The sequence below is a fragment of the Pteropus alecto genome, unplaced genomic scaffold (genome assembly GCF_000325575.1).
Source record: "Pteropus alecto unplaced genomic scaffold, ASM32557v1 scaffold78, whole genome shotgun sequence".
Taxonomy (NCBI): domain Eukaryota; kingdom Metazoa; phylum Chordata; class Mammalia; order Chiroptera; family Pteropodidae; genus Pteropus; species Pteropus alecto.
The window spans coordinates 17,623,252-17,644,914 of NW_006443124.1; the positions used below are offsets into that span (position 1 = coordinate 17,623,252).

At 48.6% G+C, this 21,663-nt stretch overlaps 1 protein-coding gene and 1 non-coding gene across 2 annotated transcripts in view; one reads left to right on the top strand and one right to left on the bottom strand.

Moving 5' to 3' along the window:
* OBSCN (obscurin, cytoskeletal calmodulin and titin-interacting RhoGEF) overlaps positions 1–9,931 on the top strand; it is a 145,428-nt gene extending 135,497 nt beyond the window's left edge. Inside the window, 20 exon segments of the mRNA XM_006923370.1 lie at positions 197–397; positions 822–882; positions 1,352–1,429; positions 1,803–1,975; positions 2,121–2,147; positions 2,787–2,939; positions 3,023–3,068; positions 3,196–3,273; positions 3,650–5,660; positions 6,273–6,353; positions 6,637–6,747; positions 6,922–7,089; positions 7,486–7,608; positions 7,864–8,034; positions 8,297–8,381; positions 8,572–8,811; positions 8,948–9,171; positions 9,301–9,376; positions 9,498–9,647; positions 9,754–9,931. Coding sequence (XP_006923432.1) covers positions 197–397; positions 822–882; positions 1,352–1,429; positions 1,803–1,975; positions 2,121–2,147; positions 2,787–2,939; positions 3,023–3,068; positions 3,196–3,273; positions 3,650–5,660; positions 6,273–6,353; positions 6,637–6,747; positions 6,922–7,089; positions 7,486–7,608; positions 7,864–8,034; positions 8,297–8,381; positions 8,572–8,811; positions 8,948–9,171; positions 9,301–9,376; positions 9,498–9,647; positions 9,754–9,931 — 4,435 coding nt within the window.
* A 1,893-nt stretch (positions 9,932–11,824) lies between these two features.
* Positions 11,825–11,943, bottom strand: LOC112472055. The gene has a single exon (XR_003043497.1). It is a non-coding gene; the product is annotated as a 5S ribosomal RNA (ribosomal RNA).
* Between the last annotated feature and the right edge of the window lie 9,720 nt (positions 11,944–21,663).

Here is a 21,663-nt window from a genome sequence, read left to right on the forward strand (position 1 = left end):
TCCCTTCCAGAACCCCTGCCTGTTGGGAATCTCACACTAGGGGAACCTCGCCTCCGGGAACTCCCAAAGGCCACCCTTCCAATCCAGTCCCTTCCATTACCTGCTCCCTGACCCCATCTCCCAGAACCCCCATCTCCTTACTCCCCTCCCTGGAAGGCTGCTCTCAAGCATTCAGCATGGGCTCCCCTCTTCCCAGGGGTGTGTTTGGCTTCGTGAAGAGGGTGCAGCACAAGGGCAATCAGATGTACTGCGCTGCCAAGTTCATCCCTCTTCGGAGCAGGACGTGTGCCCAGGCATACCGCGAGCGTGACATATTGGCTACGCTGAGCCACCCGCTGGTCACTGCGCTGCTAGACCAGTTTGAGACTCACAAGACCCTCATCCTCATTCTGGAGTTGTATCCTGCCCTAGGCCCCAAGGGTGCAAGGAGGGCATGAGTAAAGAGCGGGCAGGGGTCCGCAGGGTTGCATGGGACCTGTGGTTCTGGTGTCCCCAGGCTTGGCTGCATCATGGGGATAGCAGCCCAGCCTCCTGCATTCTTGTATGATTCTGTGTGACCAACCAGCCCAGACACAGAGCTGTCCTTCTAGCTCTCTGTCCCTTGGAGTATCTCTGTGCAGAGGGGAGAGGATGCCTCCACTTCAATTCTGTTACTGGCCACTGGCCTCAGCCCTCTCCTCTGGGTCCTGTGTCCCACTTACCCCTCCTCAACCCTGAGGATCCACCTTCCCAGCATGGACCTCTGCCCCCACCCCAACATAAAACTTGTGAGGGGGAGCGGGGAGTCCAGAGCCTAGAGCATTCCTTGACCTGAGCACCAGGTGCTCATCAGAGGAGCTCCTGGACCGTCTGTTCAAGAAGAGCGTGGTGACAGAGGCCGAGGTGACTGTACTGCCTAAGTTGTCTGCCCAAACAACAGCCCTACATACACACCCCACCAGGCCTGCTTCCTCTGCCTCAGACTGCCTGTCTCAGCAGACATGGCCCTCATCACACTCTGTGCCCAAGCTCAGAGAACTCTTGGGGATCCAAGGTCCTCAAGGGGTATCACGGTTCCTCAGTCAGTCTCAAAGCCCTCCCAGCTCCAGGCTCACCACTTCCCCTCCCAGCCTGCACCTGCTCCTGAGACATGATTCCTGCTTTGCTCAAGCAGCTCCACACACCCAAACCCTCCCCACCTTTGGGCCCAGAGGAATCTCTGGCCTTGGGCACAGTAGGGTCTGGGAAGTTGTGTGGGACTGTCCCAGGCCTAGAGGAAGTGGAGTCGTAGGTGGGAGCAGGGAGGGGAGGGAAGCAGAGGAGGAGGTTGAGGCTGACTCTCTTGCCTGAGTGCTAGCCTTTCCCACTGAAGGTCAAGATCTACATCCAGCAGCTGGTGGAGGGACTGCACTACCTGCACAGCCATGGAATCCTCCACCTGGACATAAAGGTATTTATCCCCCCACCACGCCCTCCGCCCCCCGTGCCCCAGAGCCCGGGGAGGGGCACATGGGAGCCCGGGGCCTGTAAGCTGGGAAGGCACAAGCCTGCTACTTTCAGCTTCCCTGTCAGGACTTGCTCGCTTTAGGGGACAGAGCGCTCACTACCTTTCTGGCAGCCTCTTCAGGAGGGATGTGGCTCTGAGAAAACAGAGGCCGTCCCCAAATGGTACTGAAACCTGCCCCCAGAGTAGCCCATCCCCCGCTGGCTGCACCATCTTTGTGGGGCAGCCTCTCACAGACCTGAGTGTTCCTCCAGATCTGGTAACCCTGGGAGTTGCCTCCTTAGAGTGTGGCCTTACCAACTCCCTGACTGCCCAATAGCCCTCCAACATCCTGATGGTACATCCTGCTCGAGAAGACATTAAAATCTGCGACTTTGGCTTTGCCCAAAAAATCACCTCAGCAGAGCCACAGTACAGCAAGTACGGGTCTCCTGAGTTTGTGTCCCCTGAGGTCATTGAGCAGACCCCTGTGAGCGAGGCCTCCGACATCTGGTGAGTGGGCAGGGCCCCAGGGATGCAGGTCCTATGTCAGTCTACCCACCTACTCTCTGCCTCCCTTCCTCCCTCGGCTCACCCGCAGCACCTCACCTGTGGGCCAGGCCTGGGGTGACTTGCATCTATGGTTTTGTTCCCGCAGGGCCATGGGGGTCATCTCCTACCTCAGGTGAGCAGACCCCCCAACCCCATCAGCTGCCTCCTAGGAAACCAACCCCCGAACCCTACCCGCAGGCCCACGGGAGGCCACACGCACTGCTAGCCCTCCCCAGATCAGAGACCAGAAACCCAAGAGGCAACTATTTTGGGGACAAGCAGTCAGCCAACTCAGATAAGAGGTTTCTGCCAAGCACTTTTCAAATACCCATTCCAGAGGACGCAGGTCACGCGGCACAGCACGAAGCTGTTTCCCAAAGGATCCAGCTGGTTGGACCTAAGGCCCCTCAAAACAATTACTGCTGCCCTGAGAACACTGCTGGTGTAGACTGAGCCTGGATCCCCTCTACAGATGGAGCCCTGCTCCTTACCTCAGGCTAAGGCTGGTGCCCACCTCAGGCTGACCCTTGATCTCTATTCCAGGCTGAGCCCAGATCCCCATTCCAGGCTGAGCTTGGATCTCTGGGCAAATTCGAGACATTTGCTGGGACTCTCAGCACGAGTGGGAGTGGCGCTGAGAGGCCATCCCCAGTCAGGGTGCCCCCCCCACCAAACTCCATGAGACCCAACCCTCCCTGGCCTGGCGACCTGCCCCCATGGACCCTGAAATCCGGGGTCATGTCTGAGGGCCAGCCCCTCCCTGTGTTTGCAGCCTGACCTGCTCATCCCCGTTTGCGGGTGAGAGTGACCGTGCAACCCTCCTGAACGTGCTGGAGGGGCGGCTGTCCTGGAGCAGCCCGGCGGCTGTCCACCTTAGCCAGGACGCCCAGGACTTTATCAAGGCCACCCTGCAGAGGGCCCCGCAGTGAGTGCACATGCCTTTTCCCCCATTGTCTGCCCAGGGAGCCAGCTGACCCCTGGCCTGACTGGGCCTTCCTCTGCCCCCAGGGTCCGTCCCAGCGCAGCCCAGTGCCTCACCCACCCCTGGTTCCTGGTGAGTAGGCTGAACCAGGGAGGTCTAGCACACAGGGAGGTAAACTGAAGCCAAGAGGGGCGGGGCCTATCTGGCCACAGGGCACACCAGGGTCTCCCTGAGGTGGCTTTCTCACCTGGGCCCCCAGAATTCCGTGCCTGCGGAGGAGGCCCACTTCATCAACACCAAGCAGCTCAAGTTCCTCCTGGCCAGAAGCCGCTGGCAGGTAAGCCAAGCAGCCACAGGGAGGAGAGGCTGGAGGGGGACATGGTAGGGGGTGGGGGCAGCAAGGGACCTGGAGGGCCTGTCAGGGAACGGAGGCCCAGAGGGCTGGCTGTGTGCCCTGCTGGGCCTGGGAGAGCAGGGAGCGAGGTCTGGGCATCCTTCCTTCTGAGTCCACTCTCCCTTAGCTGCTGAGAAGGAACAGGGCTGTGTGGAACATGCAATGTTCTAGCCAGGGCGGGGACACAACAGAGCCCTGGGGTGCTGGGGAAGAGGATGAGGGGCTTTTAATGCTTCCATCTCCTGGGACTCCCTCTGGGCACACTGGGAGCCTGAAAGCAGTAGGAACCTGGCTGACACCTTGTCCCTTGCACCCCCAGCGCTCCCTAATGAGCTACAAGTCCATCCTGGTGATGCGCTCCATCCCAGAGCTGCTCCAGGGCCCGCCCGACAGCCCATCCCTTGGAGTGGCCAGGCACCTGCGTGGTGACACCAGCTCCTCGTCCAGCAGCTCCTCCTCTGACAACGAGCTCACATCCTTTGCTCGGGCCAAGTCTCTGCCGCCCTCCCCAGTGACCCACTCCCCGCTACTGCACCCGCGGGGCTTCCTGCGGCCATCCGCCAGCCTGCCCGAGGAGGCTGAGGGCTGTCCACCAGTTGAGGCCATACCTCTCCCCGCATCGTCACAGGGTACAGAGCTACCAGCCTCCCCAGGCTGTGTGCCCCGGCAGAGTATCATCCGCAGCCTGTTCTACCAGCAGGCGGGCGAGGGCCCGGAGCACGGGGGCCTGGCTACAGGCGGCAGGCGGTACCCGGCACGCCGGCGGCACCTGCTCAAGGGTGGCTACTACGCATGCACCCTGCCAGGCCTGCGGGAGCCGCTGCTGGAACACCGCGTGCTGGAGGAAGAGGCTGCCTTGGAGGAGCAGGCTGCCCTGAAGGCCAAGGTGCCTTCCTTCGAAACTGCCCTGCGGCTACCTGGCACCAGTGCCTGTGGAGGCCCCAGCAGAAGCCGCTCCCTGGACCTCGACAAACCCTGTTCAGCCAGCCCCTCCACGGAGGCCTGCCATGAGGGGAAGTGTCCTGTCTCAGCCTCCTTGTGTCTTCAGGCAGCCCCAGGGGAGTACACTCCCAGAGAAGTAGCAGGTGCCATAGAGATGGAGCATCCAGAGGTGTCCTTCGGGAGGCCGAGACCATTTCTATCTACTGATGGTGACTCTGGCCTTGCTAAGCAAGAGGGGTTGTCCCAGTACAGCTATGGGGGGCAGCCAGTGCCTTTCTGTCATCCTCAGCAGGATCCTGCCCCCCAGGAAGGCTGTGCTTCCTCTATGGCTGTTGCATCCCAAATTCCTGGTTCCTTCCCTCCAGGGCATTGCCCAGAGGCCCTCTTGGCACCCCTGAGCTCCTTCCCTTCTACAGACCTCCAAGCTCCCCCCTCCCCAGCCCAAGCAAGCCCCCAGCCAGGCTCTAAGAAGGTGCTGGAGGCTACCCCTCTCCCCAAGAGGCCTGGGCCCCCCAGCTCCCCAGGACCAGCCTCCCTAGCAGGTACAGAGCCCAGCCCCTTTCTAGATGCTGAAAATCTAGCTCAGGAGACAGAGGGCCCCTCTGAGTCTGCACGGCCTCAGGAGCAGGCAACTTCGCGGAAGTTCTCCCTAGGGCACAGAGGGGGCTATGCAGGGGTGGCTGGCTATGGTACCTTTGCCTTTGGTGGGGATGCAGGAGGCATGCTGGGGCAGGGGCCCCTGTGGGCCAGGATGGCCTGGGCCACATCTCAGTCCTTGGAGGAACAGGATGAGGCAAGGGCCCAGAGCCCAACCCCCGAGGCCAGCACGGCACCTCTGCCAGAGGGCAGCAAGGTCCCCCTGAGGGCCTCCCCAGAGCTGATCTCATGGGAGGACTTTGGTGGGGGCTCCCAGGTGTCACTGGTACAGATCCGGGATCTGTCGGGAGATACAGAGGCAGCTGACACTGTGTCCCTAGATATATCAGAGGTGGATCCTGCTTATCTCAACCTGTCAGACCTGTACGACATCAAATACCTCCCCTTTGAGTTCATGATCTTCAGGAAGGTCCCTAAGCCAGAGCCGCCACCCTCCCCTGAGTCAGAGGCCGGGGAGGGGCTGGCTGAGCTCCCAGAGGCCCCGTGGCCCTGGCCAGACATGCTGGGCGTGCCTGCTGGCCTGGAAATCACTGAGGAGCCTGAGGACATGGAAGCTCTGCTTGGGGAGGCAGGTGGCAGCAGGAAGCGCAAGTGGTCACCCCCTTCCAGGGGCCTCCTGAGCTTCGCAGGGAGGCGCACGCTGCTGGAGGAGCCCACGGAGCTGGGGCTGCGCCGGAGGGTGAGGGCCTCGGTGGCCCATATCTCCCGCCTCCTGAAGGGCAGGCTGGAAGGTGACTCCCCACTCCTACCAAGGCTTCTGGGCTTAGCCAGGTGTCTCCCCTCTGTACCTTGGGATGTCTTGCACTCATGCCCAGGAACCATAGTTCAGGAGCCCACCTGATGGAGGAAGCCCCCATTGCTGTTCCAGTGCCACTCAAACCCCAGGCACATGGGGACCCTGTTCCTGAGGTCACCTTCTTAGCCTCATGCCCTCCCCATGTGCATCTGAGACCTAGTGTTGGGACCCAGAGAAGCTGCAGGGATGACGTCGCTGTGGAGAAGATCAGAACAAGGCTAGCCTTCCTCATCCTCCTTGAGCCCCACCCTGACCCCAGACCTCAGCCAGGCCTCCCCGGGCACCTGTGCCCCAGAACTGCTGGCTTACCTTCCCGACATGTCCCTAATCAGGACAGGCCAATACTGCTGGGGTGGTGAGGCAGTGACCTCCACAGCAGATTTAGCTTGTTTCTAACAAAATCACCAGGGATCCAGGCTTTTCTGCCACGTGGGAATCTGGCAGTGGTGGCAGGCGGCCCTGGAGTCGTCCTCCCGTGCCCCTGGTGTCAGGTCCCAGAGGAGCCAGCCCCTTGGTGTGACCTTCCACGGCCCTGTCCTCCATGCAGGTCCAGAGAAAGAGGGACCCCCCAGGAAGAAGGCAGGCCTAGCTTCCTTCCGGCTGTTGGGCTTAAAGAGCAGAGACCAAGGTGGGTGCACTCCCAGGGCTGGGACCCCCTGCTACCCAGGGGACCTGGCTGTAGGAAAGGGGAGCCCCTCCACAGTGCCCAGACAAGTAGGGGCTTGAGCCCAAATGTGGAGCTCTGGCGCTCTGGCTGTCCGGACTGAACAGTCCTGGAGGCCTTCCTGGAAGAGGTGCTGGTCTTGACGATGAGCCGGTGAGGGTGGGCTCCTTTCCAGTATCCCCACCTCGGGATTCTACTCTCAGGTTGGGGGTCACCTCTGAAGGCTCACCCCACCTCCCTTCCCCAGCGCCATTCTTCCTAAGGGAGCTTGTTGACGAGACGGTGGTCCTGGGCCAGTCCGTGACTCTTGCCTGCCAGGTGTCGGCCCAGCCAGCTGCACAGGCCACTTGGAATAAAGGTAAGGAGCTATCCTAGTGTGTGTGTATGTGTGTCTGTGGGGGGGCGGGCAGGACAGCAGGAGATGCTCCTTGAGGGCATGGCTTTCAACATACAGTGGAACACTAAAGCCCAGAGAGTGCATGTGACTTGGGCATTCAGAGCTGCCCCTCACGCCCGCTCTGCTTGGCCACAGACGGGACCCTCCTGAAGGGCAGCGGCCGCCTCCTCATCTCCTCCACACTCAAGAACTTCCACCTTCTAACCATCCTGGTGGTGACCGCCGAAGACTTAGGCGTGTACACATGCAGTGTGCACAACGCACTGGGCACTGCAGCTACCACGGCTGTCCTCCGAAAGGCCGGTGGGTGGGCCACCGCTGGCACCCTTGGTGGGGACAGGGAGAGGGGTCACCCCAGGCCATCGCCTCTTCATAGAGGTTTCCAATGGGGCTTGCAGGAGCCTAGGGTGGGCGGGGGACTTCAAGCAAGGTCCAATCCATGGGGCTCCTGGGCGTGCACCAGCCGAGGGGAGGCTGTGGTTGGCAAGCAGACACCTTCCAAACCCCTGCCAGTAGAAGCACTGGGCCCCTCTGCCAGGCAGCACTGGAATGAGACCCCCGAATCAATGGGACCAGGGGCACCCACCTGGTGGTGGGCACCCACTCTGGCAGTAGGGTGCGGAGGTGGGGACAGAGGCTCAGAGCTGCAGGGACAGCTTCTGGGAGGCCACCTTAGACACCTAACCTTGGGCCCTGCAGAGCGTCCCTCGTCCTCCCCGCGACCAGACATTGGGGAGGTATATGCAGATGGGGTGCTGCTGGTCTGGAAGCCTGTGGAGTTCTACGGCCCCGTGACCTACATTGTGCAGTGCAGCCTAGAAGGTAGGGCTGCCTTGTGCCCTTGCCTCCTGGGGGGCCTGTTGCCAGTGGGGGAGGGAGGGGAAACACTTGGTCATTCTGTGCCCTTGGGCATCCGTGGGGGAAGCGTCTGGCCCCCTCTGCTCCACTGGCACCCTTTGGGGAAACATTGGCCCCCTCTTCGCTCTTGGGCAGCCTCCTTTGGGGAGGGGTCTCTCCACCCCCTAACTCTGGAATCGGGTGGCCTGGGCCTATCCCTCACCTGCTCTGTGTGGCCAGGTGGCAGCTGGAGCACACTGGCCTCGGACATCTTCGATTGCTGCTACCTGGCCAACAAGCTTTCACGGGGTGGTGTGTACACCTTCCGGACAGCATGCGTCAGCAAGGCAGGCATGGGCCCCTACAGCAGTCCCTCGGAACAGGTCCTCCTGGGAGGACCCAGCCACTTGGGTGAGCCTCTGCAGAGCCTAGCAGCTGGTGGGGGTCCCTCCAGAATTGCCCTGCCACTTTACCAAGGCACATATGCAGTTGGGAGATATGTTCTGGCTGCTATGCCACTCACATATCCCCAAATGGTCTAAGAAATAAGAGGCCAAGTGTGGATTCAAAGAGAGGCCCCTTTTCAGGGTGCCAGGGAAGGGGTGATGGGAGACAAGGTGAGGGGAGCTGGGGCTGTGGGGAGCCCCCCAGTCACTGGCTTCCCTTCCCGCAGCCTCTGAGGAGGAAAGCAGTCCAACACGACCCACCCAGCCCTTCCCCAGCTCCCAGACCTTCACCTTCCAGACCCAGATCCGAAGGTGTGAGCCCTCCCCACTTGCTGGCTTTGATGCTCCCACTGCCTCCTCCCCTGCATCTGTGCCCCTCCTTCTCCGCTGGACTTCCTCCCTTCTGCTCTGAGAGTGGGAGGGGTCATAAGAGGGCGAGCAGGCCAGCGGGACCCCAGGGCTGGAGGAGTCCTCCTGAACTTGGCTGGTGCTTCCTCGTCAGGGGCCGCTTCAGTGTGGTGCGGCAGTGCTGGGAGAAGGCCAGCGGACGAGCGCTGGCTGCTAAGATAATCCCCTACCGCCTCGAGGACAGGATGGCAGTGCTGCGCGAGTACGAGGCCCTCAAGGGCCTGCGCCACCCGCACCTGGCCCAGCTGCAGGCCGCCTATCTCAGCCCACGGCACCTGGTCCTCATTTTGGAGCTTTGCTCTGGGCCGGAGCTGCTTCCCTGCCTGGCCGAGCGGTGAGGGGTTGCCTGACCTGAATGCAGGTTTGGGGGTGGGGGGTGGGGTGCGCAGTGCAGGGGACCAACCTCCCACTGGTATGGAGGTCTCAGTGGAGACTCAGACAGAGCCAAGCCTCCTCCCCATGTGCCCTAGGGCCTCCTACTCTGAATCTGAGGTGAAGGATTACCTGTGGCAGATGCTGAGTGCCGCCCAGTACCTACATGCGCAAGGCATCTTGCACCTGGACCTCAGGTCCGAGAACATGATCGTCACTGAGTATAACCTGCTCAAGGTGGTCGACTTGGGCAATTCCCAGAGCCTCGCCCAGGAGAAAGTCCTGCCTGCGGAGAGGTTCAAGGACTATGTGGAGACCATGGGTACGCTACAGGGCCTGACCTGGGGGAGGGGTGGGCCAGAAGCAAGCACCTCCCCTAGTCTTGCCACCTGCCCCCTCCACTGCAGACACCCAGCCCCTCACCTGTGTGTTCCCCCACGCCCCCAACCAGCCCCGGAGCTCCTGGAGGGCCAGGGTGCTGTCCCACAGACAGACATCTGGGCCATCGGCGTAACAACGTTCATCATGTGAGTTTTCTGCGCTGGGGAGGAGAGGGAAGATGGGACGGGAGCTGCCGGCTAGGATCCATGAGAGTGACCCCCATCCACCGAGGGTGACCTGGGTTCCTTGACACCCCCACCCTCGCAGGCTGAGCGGCGAGTACCCGGTGAGCAGCGAGGGGACGCGCGACGTGCAGAAAGGCCTGCGCAAGGGGCTCATCTTGCTAAGCCGCTGCTACGCTGGGCTGTCTGGGGGCGCCGTGGCCTTTCTTCAGAGCACGCTGTGCACAAACCCCTGGTAAGGTGGCCCCCACCCCGTCCATCCCAACCATTCCTTTCCACCCTGCGCTACCCAGCCCGAGCTCCCAGAACGCGGCAGACATCTCCCATCCCCCATGCTCCAGGGGACGGCCGTGCGCGTCCAGCTGCCTGCAGTGCCCGTGGCTGACCGAGGAGGGCCCAGCCTGCTCTCAGCCCTCAGTTGTGACTTTCCCCACGGCGCGGCTGCGCGCCTTCATGCAGGAGCGCGAGAAGAGGCGGGCGCTGCTATACAAGAAGCACAACTTGGCACAAGTGCGCTGAGTGCCGGGCCCAGCAGTTCGTGTTGGGGGCGGGGGCACGGGGGGCGGGGCGGGGGGAAGGGGCGGTGTGTGCCCTGCTGGGCTGCACCGCTGGCCTCCTCTCCAGGACTTGCTATATAAGCACACACATGCCAATAAAAACCTCTGATATAAGGCGTCTTCTGTTTCACTGTCTTGAGGAGAGGGGGTGAGGGCCCTGTACCTTCCTAGGGTTTGGGGCTCCGTTTAAGTTGCAACTGCCCTTCCCTGTGAACTGGGTGGAAGGGAACCTGCTGGTTCATGGAGAATGGAACCTGTCAGGGCAGCGTCCCCTGGGGTGACCAGCTTACAAAGAGAAGCCTTTTCTGTCCCAGGCAAAAGGGTACCATTGGTCCCTCAGCCTCACCCCACCCTCCAGCCTCTGAGGTATCTCTGCTAGGGCTTCTGAGCTCTGAGATGCATAAATTGAAAGCCACTAGCCTGGTCCCCATGGTTACCTGCCTGGCTTGGTCCTCTGTCATCTTCCAGGACTGGCCATTGCAGTCCTTTCTCAGTTTGAGAAAGGAGCCTGGTGAATGACCAGCCAGGCCACCCAGAGGGAAGCGAGAGGTAGGCTCTGAGCTAGGGGAAGCATCTAGAAGCTGCTGAAGAAGCCTGAGCCACAGACGCTTCTCCCCCTCCTGACTTCCGCTGGATGTTTCTGCTGCTCACAGAGAGTTCATTTGGGAAGAACCAGTGGTTCTGAGGTTGTGAGCACTGTGCAGCCCTATTTCATCTCTCTCACCAGCTCTCACTCCAGCTGCTGGAGGAATGGTCTCCCACCAACACCAGAGCTCCCTTCAAGGGCAATCCATTGTCCCCGGGGACTATCTCTGAGCCTCTGCTCAAGAGTCCTTCCATAGGGCGCTGCCTGTAGCCCTGGCCACTCCTGTTCAGGTACACAATGAGCATATCTCCAGTTTCAGCCCTCACAGCACCTTGTGGCACCTGCGTCTGAGCCCAGTCCTTCCTCTGCCCCAGCTGGCCATGTATACATTTTATATTCATAACTTATCACAGTGTACTAGTACTGCCATTTACCAGTTTGGGTGAAGCATAGAAACTAACTCCATTAAGTCCCCTCTATCTCTCCTGTTTGTAATACTATTGTCTAAAATATTTTCTCTGCATACATTTAGATCTATATTAGTGTTATAACTTTTGCACCATTTATCAAAGATCATTTAAAAATTCAAGGGGAGTAGGAAATTCTATTTTATTTAACCACATTTTGCTCCCCATGTTCTTCCTTCCTTCCTTATCTTCCAGCTATCTTTCTGATATTTTTTTTTCTGCTTAGAGAACTTCCTTAGCTGTTCTTTTAAGGTAGGTCTGCTAGTGACCAATTCTCCTAGTTTCCCTCCATCTGATGAGAAATTCACTATCTTTTGAATTGGTTTTTCTATATAGTTCAGGTATCATTTTTTTCCAATCTCAAGGGTTTTCTGTTTCTTAATTTTCAAATTTTAATTATGATGCATCTTGGTGTAGACTCTTAGGGTTTATCCTGTTTGGGATTTTCTCAGCCCCGTGAATTTGTACGTTTATGTCTCTTGCAAAATGTGGGAAGTTTTCAGTTATTTTTTCTTTGAGAACCTTTTCAGCCATACTGGTCTTCTCCTCTTCTTCTAGGACACTGATTGGCCTAAAGTTACTCATGTAGGTCCCCGAGGCTTTGCTCATATGTTTTTTCACTCTACTTTCCCTCATGTTTTTTTACAGATTGGGTAATTTCTATTATCTTATCTTCAGGATCACTGATTCCTTTCTCTGTTCCTTCTGTTCTGCTGTTAGGTGTATCTTCTGAGATTTAATTTTGGTTATTGTACTGTTCACTTCTAAAATTTCCATTAGTTTATTCTTTTTTTTTTAAAAACGCCTATAGCACCTGGTCTTCCTGGGTGGCCTCCCATCCAAGTACTAACCAGGCCCGACCCTGCTTAGCTTCCGAGATCAGACGAGATCAGGCATGTTCAGGGTGGTATGACTGTAGACAGTTTATTCTTTATATATCTATTCCTTTGATAAAATTTTCCATTTCTTTCCTGAAATGCTCTACTTATTATTTGTTGCAAGTGTGCTCATAATTTTTTGTTGAAGTATTTTTTCTTTTTATCATAGCCGCTTTAAAACCTCTGTCAGATAATTCCAACATCTTTGTCTTCTCAGTATTGGTGCCTTTTGCTTTTTTTTTTTTCCACTCAGTTTAAGATCTTCCTGGTTCTTGGTTATGATAAATGATCTTTTAATAGAAACATGGACATTCTCTTATCACATTATGAGACCCTAGTTCCTAGTTAAGTTTTCTGTTTTAGCTGGCTGTGATGTAATAAGAAATACGTTTGGTCTTTGTTCCTTGTTCCTGGAACAGAGCTCCTATAGTCCTTGGAATTTCCTGAGTGATTGGAATGTTTTTCGTTACTCATAATGAGCTATTTTAGATCACGTCTGAGTTTCTGGTAATGAGGTAACTTAGGAGAGAACTCCTAAGTAGCCTCAAGATAGGGCTAGTCACCAGAAAGACTATGTAATTAGAGGTTGAGAACTTTCAGCTGGACTTTGAGCTCTATAGAAATGCTTGAGCAATAAGACTTGGAGAGCTTCTAGGTTGGTGAGCACATTGATTCGCTGGATGGGTGGTATGGAAGCTCCATCCCCACTCCCATACCTTGTCTTACACATCTTTTTCATTCTGCTGTTCCAGAGTCATAGCCTTTGTAATAAACTAGTAAACATAAGTAAAGTGTTTCCTGAGTTCTGTGAGCCATTCTAGTAAATTATCAAACCTGAGGAAGGGATCATGGGAGCCCCCAATTTATGGTCAGTTGATCAGAAGTATAAATGGTCCAGGACTTGCAACTGGCATCTGAAGTGGGGGCAATCTTGTGGGGCTGAGCCCTTAAATTTGGAATCTAATGCTAACTCCAGGTGGGTAGTGTCAGAACCAAAGTGAATTGCTGGACATCCTGTTGATATGTCCAGAGAATTAGTTGTTGGTGTGGAAAGCAACCCAAACTAGCTTCCTCCTGCTCTGGAAGGGAAAATGTTGGTGCCACCTTATTACTGCCAGGTAGAGGTAGAACTGCAGGCGCCCCACTTGGATGTCACTGACATCGGTGGCAGGAATGGGGGATCCTCATACTACTGAAGAGAGGTGGGAGTTTTGGCTGTTCTCTGGTCTCCACTGACACCTAGCTATTGGATGGCAGGGCTGAAAAGTCCAGCCTTCCTGCCTTCTCTGACATCACTCCTAGAGTCTAAGATATAAGAAGTTTTCTGTCGGGCTAGGCTGCCCCTGTCCTGGTCCTACGACTAGAAGGAGCAGGATTTTGTCAGGTAATTTTTTGTTTGTGCCCATTGGTGTTTCTGACTCGTTGGCTTCTTCTACTACAAGTCTGAGATATGTGGGGACAAAAGAAATCCCAGGGAGCTCACTATGGTGAGATTCCTAGGGTGATGAATTTTCTACCTGGTCTACCTTCTTGTTGCCACCTTTCAGGGTTGTCATGGGCTGAATTGTGTTCCCTCTAAATTCATATGTTGAAGTCCTGACCCCCAGGACCTCCGAACGTGACCGTATTTGGAAATGTGATCTTCAAAGTGGTTATTAAGGTAAAATGGGGTCATTGGGGTGGGCCCTGGTCCAATATAATTGGTGTCCCTATATGAAGAGGAGATTAGGACACAGACATGCACAGTGGAATGATCACGTGAGAGCACAGGGAGACAACGGCTGTCTACAAACCAAGGAGAGAGGCCTCAGGAGAAATCAACTCTGCTGACACCTTGATCCCAGACTTCAAGCCCCCAGGACAGTGAGAAAATAAACATATGATGTTTAAGCCCCTAGTGCGTGGTATGTGTTACACAGCCTGAGCTGACTAATACAAGGGTCTTCTTATGTTTGTTTTATATATAATGTCTGAGGTTTGTAATTGTGCTTAGTGAAAGGAATAGTGAAATTTCATTTACTCTATTTTTTTTTTTAGGAGTAAAATCTCTCAGTCATCTTTTTGTACTCACTATCTTGTTTTATCTATTTAATTCTTTTGGATATATCATTCAACATGGGCACAGCATCACAATTGATTCTCAGTATCTTTTAGGAGCTCTTTCTCATGACTCTCTACCTGGTGATATTGCATTCTTGTTGTATTTCTCCTGCATATTCTGATTCAAGAAACCTCTCTTTGATCACACCAACATGGATTTTATTTTTTTAATTAAAATCTGCACTTAAATAACTATTGACAGATAATTTGTTCTATGTTTTTCTTTCCCCTAGTCCTTGGTTCTTGTCTATTTTTTTTTTTATTTCATATTCCCTAACTTACATGTTTTCTATTATCTCAGTTATCTGGGAAAATGATCTTATTCATCTTAAGAGCATTTTGTGATTACTCCTACTCTTTATTTTTCTGGGTAGATGTCTCAGTCTGCCATAACAAAATACCACAGACTGAGCAGCTTAAACACAGATTCTGGAGGCTGCAAGTCTGAGATCTGGGTGCCAGCATAGTTGACTTTTGGGGTGAGCTCTCTTTCTGGCTTGTAGACAGCTACCTCCTCACTATGTCCTCACCACAGAGAGAGAGAGAGGACACGCTCTGGTATCTCTTTCTCTCCTTATAATGAAACTAATCCTACTGTGGAGGCTCTATCCTCATGATCTAATCTAAACACAATCTTCTCCCATAGGCCCTACCTCCTAACACCATTCCCCTGGGGTTAAGGCATATGAGTTTCTGGGGGGACACATTCAGTCCATAACAGTAGAACTCTTCCCTCGATCATTTTGTTGCTTTTACTGGTTCATATATTGTGTGTCTTAGAAGTCTGCCTGCATTCCCACCTTGCTGCAGGGGATGCTTGGAAGCACAAAGGCCAGCCACTCACCTCAGTCTAGATCTGGGGAAAAGCCTTCACAGTCTTGCCAACTGTTCTTTTTTTCTGATTGTTTTTTTTCCCCTTATACCTAAATCATTATTATTCTCCTCTTATTTATAAACTTTACTTTTTATGCCATGAGTTGAGAGGCATTTTTGTCATCCGCTGGGCCTCGGTCATGCCTGAATCCTAGATGGACAGACCTCTAGATATTCATTTTTATTTAATCAACAATTACACACACACACACACACACACACACACTTGTACGTTTAGATTGAATAAAAATATATTGATTAATAAATATTTGATTATGTGCATATATATATATGTTTATACCTATATCTATACCTAGCTGTATCTATATAATCACATACTCAGTCCTTCTGGCTACCAGCCCCCATGCTGAAGCTATCCAAGGGCCACCATGAGTCACCTCATTAGCATAACACAGACAACATATATATTATATGTATAATATATATACACACATATATATATTATACATATAATATATATGTTGTCTGTGTTATGCTTATATGCTAATATGTGTGTGTGTGTGTGTGTGTATATGTATATATAGAATAAAAATATATAACCTACCATGCTCAAGGCTAGTTTGAATCAAGGAGAAAGAGAAAAGAAAAAGTCATTTTAAAGAAGTGGAGATTTGCATGATTACACTGAGCAGTCCCAAGCCTGGCACTAGCATCAGCCAGCCTTGGTTCCTGGCTTAGCCTCTCAAGACACCTCCAAGCCCAGCACAAGTGGTAATCATCTGCAGATCACTTTGTAGCTCATACCAAGTGGCCCTGGGCAGGGCACAGGTAGCAGCTAAACTTGGCCTGCAGCAGAGCCTTTTCCTAGAGGTTCCAAAACCAAAAATCTGGGTGGCCAGTTTCAGACCACACCAGAGCACCACCCAACCACCTCCCCAAAGGGCAGACTCACCAGAGTTCTGTTAAAGTGAATCCTGCTCTATAGGGTCAGCCCCTGCATGGCTGCTCATCCAGTATAGTCATGGCCAGTGCTCATAACCAATCAGCCTGAGGGTCAATCCCTCCTACTGATTTGCCAACAGCAAGGCTCAACTGTTGTTGAGGGCGCACACAACACACACAAGGAAAACACTTAGAGCACTTAGCTCAGGTGATCAGGGAGACTGTGCCACTGGGTTCCACAGGACACCTACTACATAAGGTCATTTTACCAAGACTGGGAGACATAGAAGATCTACCTAATACATAGAAATAAAGATGTGGAGGATAGGAAGAAATTCAACTCTGCCTATTTGCGGATTACTTAATTTTCTATGGAGAAAACTCCCAGAATAAGTGAATTCAGCAAAGCTGAAAGATACAAGATAAACATAAAAATCTAATGTACCTATATGCTTACAGTAAAAAAAAAAAAGGACACTAAAGTTAAAAATACAAAGCTACCCCCCAAAAGAAAAACACTTGGGTGTAAATCTAATAAAACGTACAGAACTTGTATGTCGAAGACTACATAACACTGATGAAAGAATTCAGAGATTTAAATAAATTGAGACACATACTGTGTTCATGGATGGATATACAGTTTTAATGCAATTTCTATCAAAATCCCAGCAAAATTTGTAGCTCATACCAAGTGGCCCTGGGCAGGGCACAGGTAGCAGCTAAACTTGGCCTGCAGCAGAGCCTTTTGTTTACACTTATAAACAAAATCATTCTAAAATTTATATGGAAAAGCAAATAAACTAGAATATCTAGAAAATTTTTGAAAGAGAATAGAGTGAGCAGAATTAGTCTACCCAAATTCACAACTTACCATATAGCTATAGAAATCAGGACTGTGCATTATTAGTGGAGGGATAGATACATAGATGAATGGAATAGAACAAAGAACTCGGAAACAGACCACACAAATATGCCCAAATGATGTTTTTAATTTATTTTTTCCAACTTTATCAAGGAATAATTGACAAATATAATTGTATGCCAGAGAAGCTGGAAAGTGCTTCCTTTAAGTGAAAAGTTCTTGACTTAGAAATTATATGCTGAGGTTGCTAAGATCTGTAACAAGAATAAACTTGCTACTCATGATATTGTGAAGGAAAAAGAAATTTGTGCTAGTTTTGCTGTTGCACTTCAGACAGCCACAGTGCACGGTAAGTGCTTAGTTAGATGGAAAAGGCATTAAATTTGTGGATGGAAGACATAATCAAAAAACATGTTCTGATTGACAGCATCATGTTCGCTAGAAAGCATTGAGCCTATATAAGGACTTCAGCAAGAGATCCCCTGAAATGAATGACCACATTCATATCTTTATTACAGTATATTGTTATAATTATTGTTTTATTGTTAGTGCTGTTGACCTCTTATTGTGCCTAATTTATAACTTAAACTTTATCATAGGTGTGCATGTATAGGTAAAAACAGTATATATGGGGTTCAGCACCATCTGTGGTTTCAAGCATCCACTAGGGGTCTTGAAACGTATCCCTTGCAGATAAGGTGGGGACAACTATATTAGCTTCATACAATGAATTAGGAAGTGCCCTCCCCACTCCCAGTTTATGGAAGAGATCATACAAAAGTCATATTAATTTATCTTCACATGTTTTGTAGAATTCTCTATTGGATCCATCTGGGCCTAGAAATTGCTTTTACAAGAGCTTTTAAATTATGAATTAAATTTATTTAATTGTTATAGGGCTGTTCATATTATCAATTTCATTTTAATTGGTTTTGGTAGCTTTTTGTTTTGTTTTTTAGCAATTGGTCTGTTTTCCCAAGGTGTCAAGTTTATAAGTATAAAATTGTATTTACTTATTAGCCTTTAACTGCCTTCTGGATTTGTAACGATATTCCCCATTTCATTCCTGACATTAGCAACTTGTGTTTTTTCTCTTTTTATTTTCATCAGTCTTGCTAGGGGTTTATCAATGTTACTGATATTTTTAAAGAACTAGGCTTTTGTTTCATTGATTTTTTTTGCCTTTGCTTTCCTACTTTCAATTTCATTGTATTATTTCCTTACTTCTGCTTGCTCTGGGTTTATTCTGCTCTTCCCTTTTTATCGTCTTGATTGATACTTAAATTATTGATTTAAAATCTTTTCTCTTGTCTAATCTGAGTATTCAGTGCAACAAAGTTCAATCTCAGCACTGCGTTAGCTGCACTCTGCATGTTTATATGTTGTATTTTTATTTTCATTTGGTTATATGTATATTTTATTTCCTTTGAGACTTTCTTTGACCTGTGCATTATTCAAAAGTATGTTGTTTAATTTCCAATTGTTTACAGATGTTTTTCTTTTCTTTCTGTTATTGATCCCTAGCTTGATATCATTATGGTCAGAGAACATACTATATCATTTCAATTTTTAAAAATTTATTGGGGTTTGTGTCCCTAGATATAACGTGTCTTGGTAAATGATTCATGAACTGATGGTATTATGTGGAGAGTTCTATTCATGTCATTTTCTCTTGTTGGTAGAATGTGCTGTTCAGATCACATAAGAACTCAAATAGCCACAGCAGTCCTGAGAAAGAACACCACAGCAGAATGCATCACACTTCCGGATGCCAAGCTATATTATAAAGCTATAGTAATCAAAACAGCATAGTACTGGCATGAAAACAGATACTTATACAAATGGAACAGTATTAACAATCAACTAATATGTGACAAGGGAGCCAAGAATACTCAGTAGAGAAAAGACAGTCCCTTCAATAAATGACTCTGGGAAAATTGGATATTCACATATAAAAGAATGAAAGTAAACTCCTGTTTTATACCACTCATAAAAATTAACTCAAAATGGATTAAACTTAAATGTAAGACCTGAAACCATAAAACTAGAAAAAAACAGAGAAAAGGCTCCTTGACATGAGTTTGATAATGTTTTTTTGGATATGACACCTAAAGCACAAAAAACAAAATTTAAAATGTCATATCCAGTTTTTGACGTGACACCTAAAGCACAAGAAACAAAATAAAAAATAAACAAATGAGACTACAACAAACTATAAAGCTTCTGTACAGCAAAAGAAATGATCAATAAAATGAAAAGTCAACCTATGAAATAGTAGAAAATATTTGTAAATCATATATCTGATGAGGGATTAATATCCAAAATATATAAATAACTCAAACAACTCAATAGCAACAGCAGCAATAATAATACAATTATTTACAATAGCTATGAAGTGGAAAAAAACTAAATGTCAATTGACATGTGAATGGATAAAAAAATGCAATATATACATACACACACAATATAATATTAAGCCTTTAAAAAGAAGGAAATTTTGTTATATGCCATAACATGGAAGAACCATGAGAGCATAATATTAAGTGAAACAATCTAGTCACAAAAAGGAAAATACTGCATGAATCCACTTCTATGAAGTATTTAAAATAGTCAAACTCAGAATTGGAAAATAGAATGGTGGTTGCTAGTGGTGGGAGGGGAAAAAGGAGAGTTGTTCAATGTGTACAGAACTTCGACTTTGGCAGATGAAAAAGTTCTAGGTGCTGTTGAAAAACAGTATGCATATAGTTAATACTACTGTGCTGTACACTTAAGGTTAAGATGGTACATTTTATGTTCTATCACTTACTCCTATTTTTAAAACAATTAATAGGCACTTCTATACAAAAAATAAAGAATTTAAAGAAAGTATGATGGCAATAATCTATCAAATAGAGAATATTAAGAAGAAGATAGAAATTATAAACAAGAAACAAATGAAAATTCTTGAGTTGAAAAGTACAAAAACTGAAGTGAATAAATATAAAGAGGGCTTAACAGCAGACTTGAGCTGGCAAAAGATAGAATTAGTGAATTTGGATGTATCAATACAGATGACCCAATCTGAAGAAGAAAAAGAAAAAAGAATGAACTCTGAACAGAACTTCGAAGAACTGTGAGACACCAACAAACATACCAACATATGTGTAAATAGGAATTCCAGAAAGTGATAGAAAGAGGTTGAAAAAATAGTGGCCAAAATTTCTCCAGACTTGGTGAAAGACATTAACATATACATCCAATAAACTCAATGAACTCCAAAAAAAAAAAAAAATTAATACAAAGAGATTCACAACTAGACAATCCAAAGAAAGTCAAAAACAAAGAAAAAATAATGAAAGTTGCAAGAGAAAAACAACATCACATACAAGGAAACCTCAAAAAAGACTAACAGTTGACTTCTCATCAAAAAAAATGGAGGGCAGAAGATATTGGGACATTTAAAGAGCTAAAAGAAACAAAAACTGGCTAACCAAGAATTCTATAACTAGCAAACCTACCATTCAATAATGAAGACGAAATAATGATATTCCCAGATATAAAGAAACCGAGAGAATTTTTTGCTAGCAAGCTTTACTAACAAGAAATACTAAAGGACATAGTTCAGACTGAAAGAAATGGAAACCAGATGAAAACTCAAAATTACATGAAGAAATAAAGAGCATAATAAAGATAATTACACAGGCAGATATAAAAAAACAGTCTCAATAAAATTCTCTCAACTGATTTAAAAGACAACCATATAAAACAATAGTTACAAAATTGTATTGTGATTTTAACACATAAAGACTTAACATACATAACAATAGTAGCACAGAGAAGAGAAGGAAGGATGGAGCTATTTTGGAGAAAGGAATTGATGCCAGGGATTAATGTAAATCCACAGGAATTCTTCCTTTTCCTGAGAAATATAAGTAACAAATATTTCTTTCAATAGTCACCTCCATAAATTAAAATTTCATGGGTATAATCATTGATACAATAAACACTGAACTGAACAGCAATAGAATACACATTCTTTTCAAGTACACATGGACCATTCTCCAGGACTGGCAATATGCCAGGCTAGAAAACAATTAACATCATACTAAGCATGTGTTCTGACCACAATAGAGTGGAACCAGAAGTCAACAATAGAAAGAAATTTGGGAAAGCTGCAAGTATTTGGAAATTGAACATCATACTTCTAAATAACCCATGTGTCAAAAAAGAAATCACAAAGACAACTTGAAAATGTTTTGAGCTAGATGTAAATGAAAACAGAATATCAAAAGTAATAGGATGAAGCTAGAGCAGTGTGTAAAGGAATTTTATAGCTGCAAAGGCCTGTATTAGAATAGAAGATTGAAATCAACAACCTAAGTTTCAACACTAAGAAAAATAGAAAAGGAAGAGCAACCTGAACCCTAAACAGGCAAAAAGAAGGAAATAAGTAAAGATGAAGGTGGAAATCACTGAAATAAAAATAAGGAAAAATAGAGAATGTTGAATGAAATTAAAAAGTTATTCTTCGAATGGATCAAAATAATTTTGACAAAATGTTAGTTTTACTGACCAAGAAAAAAACAGGTACAAATTAATCAAGATCAGAAATGAAAGAGAAGACATCAATACCATTAATAATTAAAAGGATATGAAATACTTTGAACAACTTTATGCCAGAAAATTAGACAATTTAGATGAAATAGGCAAATTCCAAGAGAGACAAAAATTACTTAAGAAATGGAAAATCTAAACAGACCCATAGCAATTTTAAAGAAGTTGAAATAGTATTTTATAATTTTCCCATAAAGAAAAGCATAGAATCAGTGTCTTTGCTGGAGAATTCAGCAAGTCTTCACAAACATGTTCAGAACACAGTGGAGTAGGGAACAAAGACCCCAAACCGCAGATTGACAACCTAGGTATGGATATAAAAATCCTGAACAAAATCTGAGCCAACGGAATCCAGTTAACATCTTGAAAGGACCAGATGGGATTTATTACAGGAATGTCAGATTGGTTTAACATCTGAAAATCAGTAAG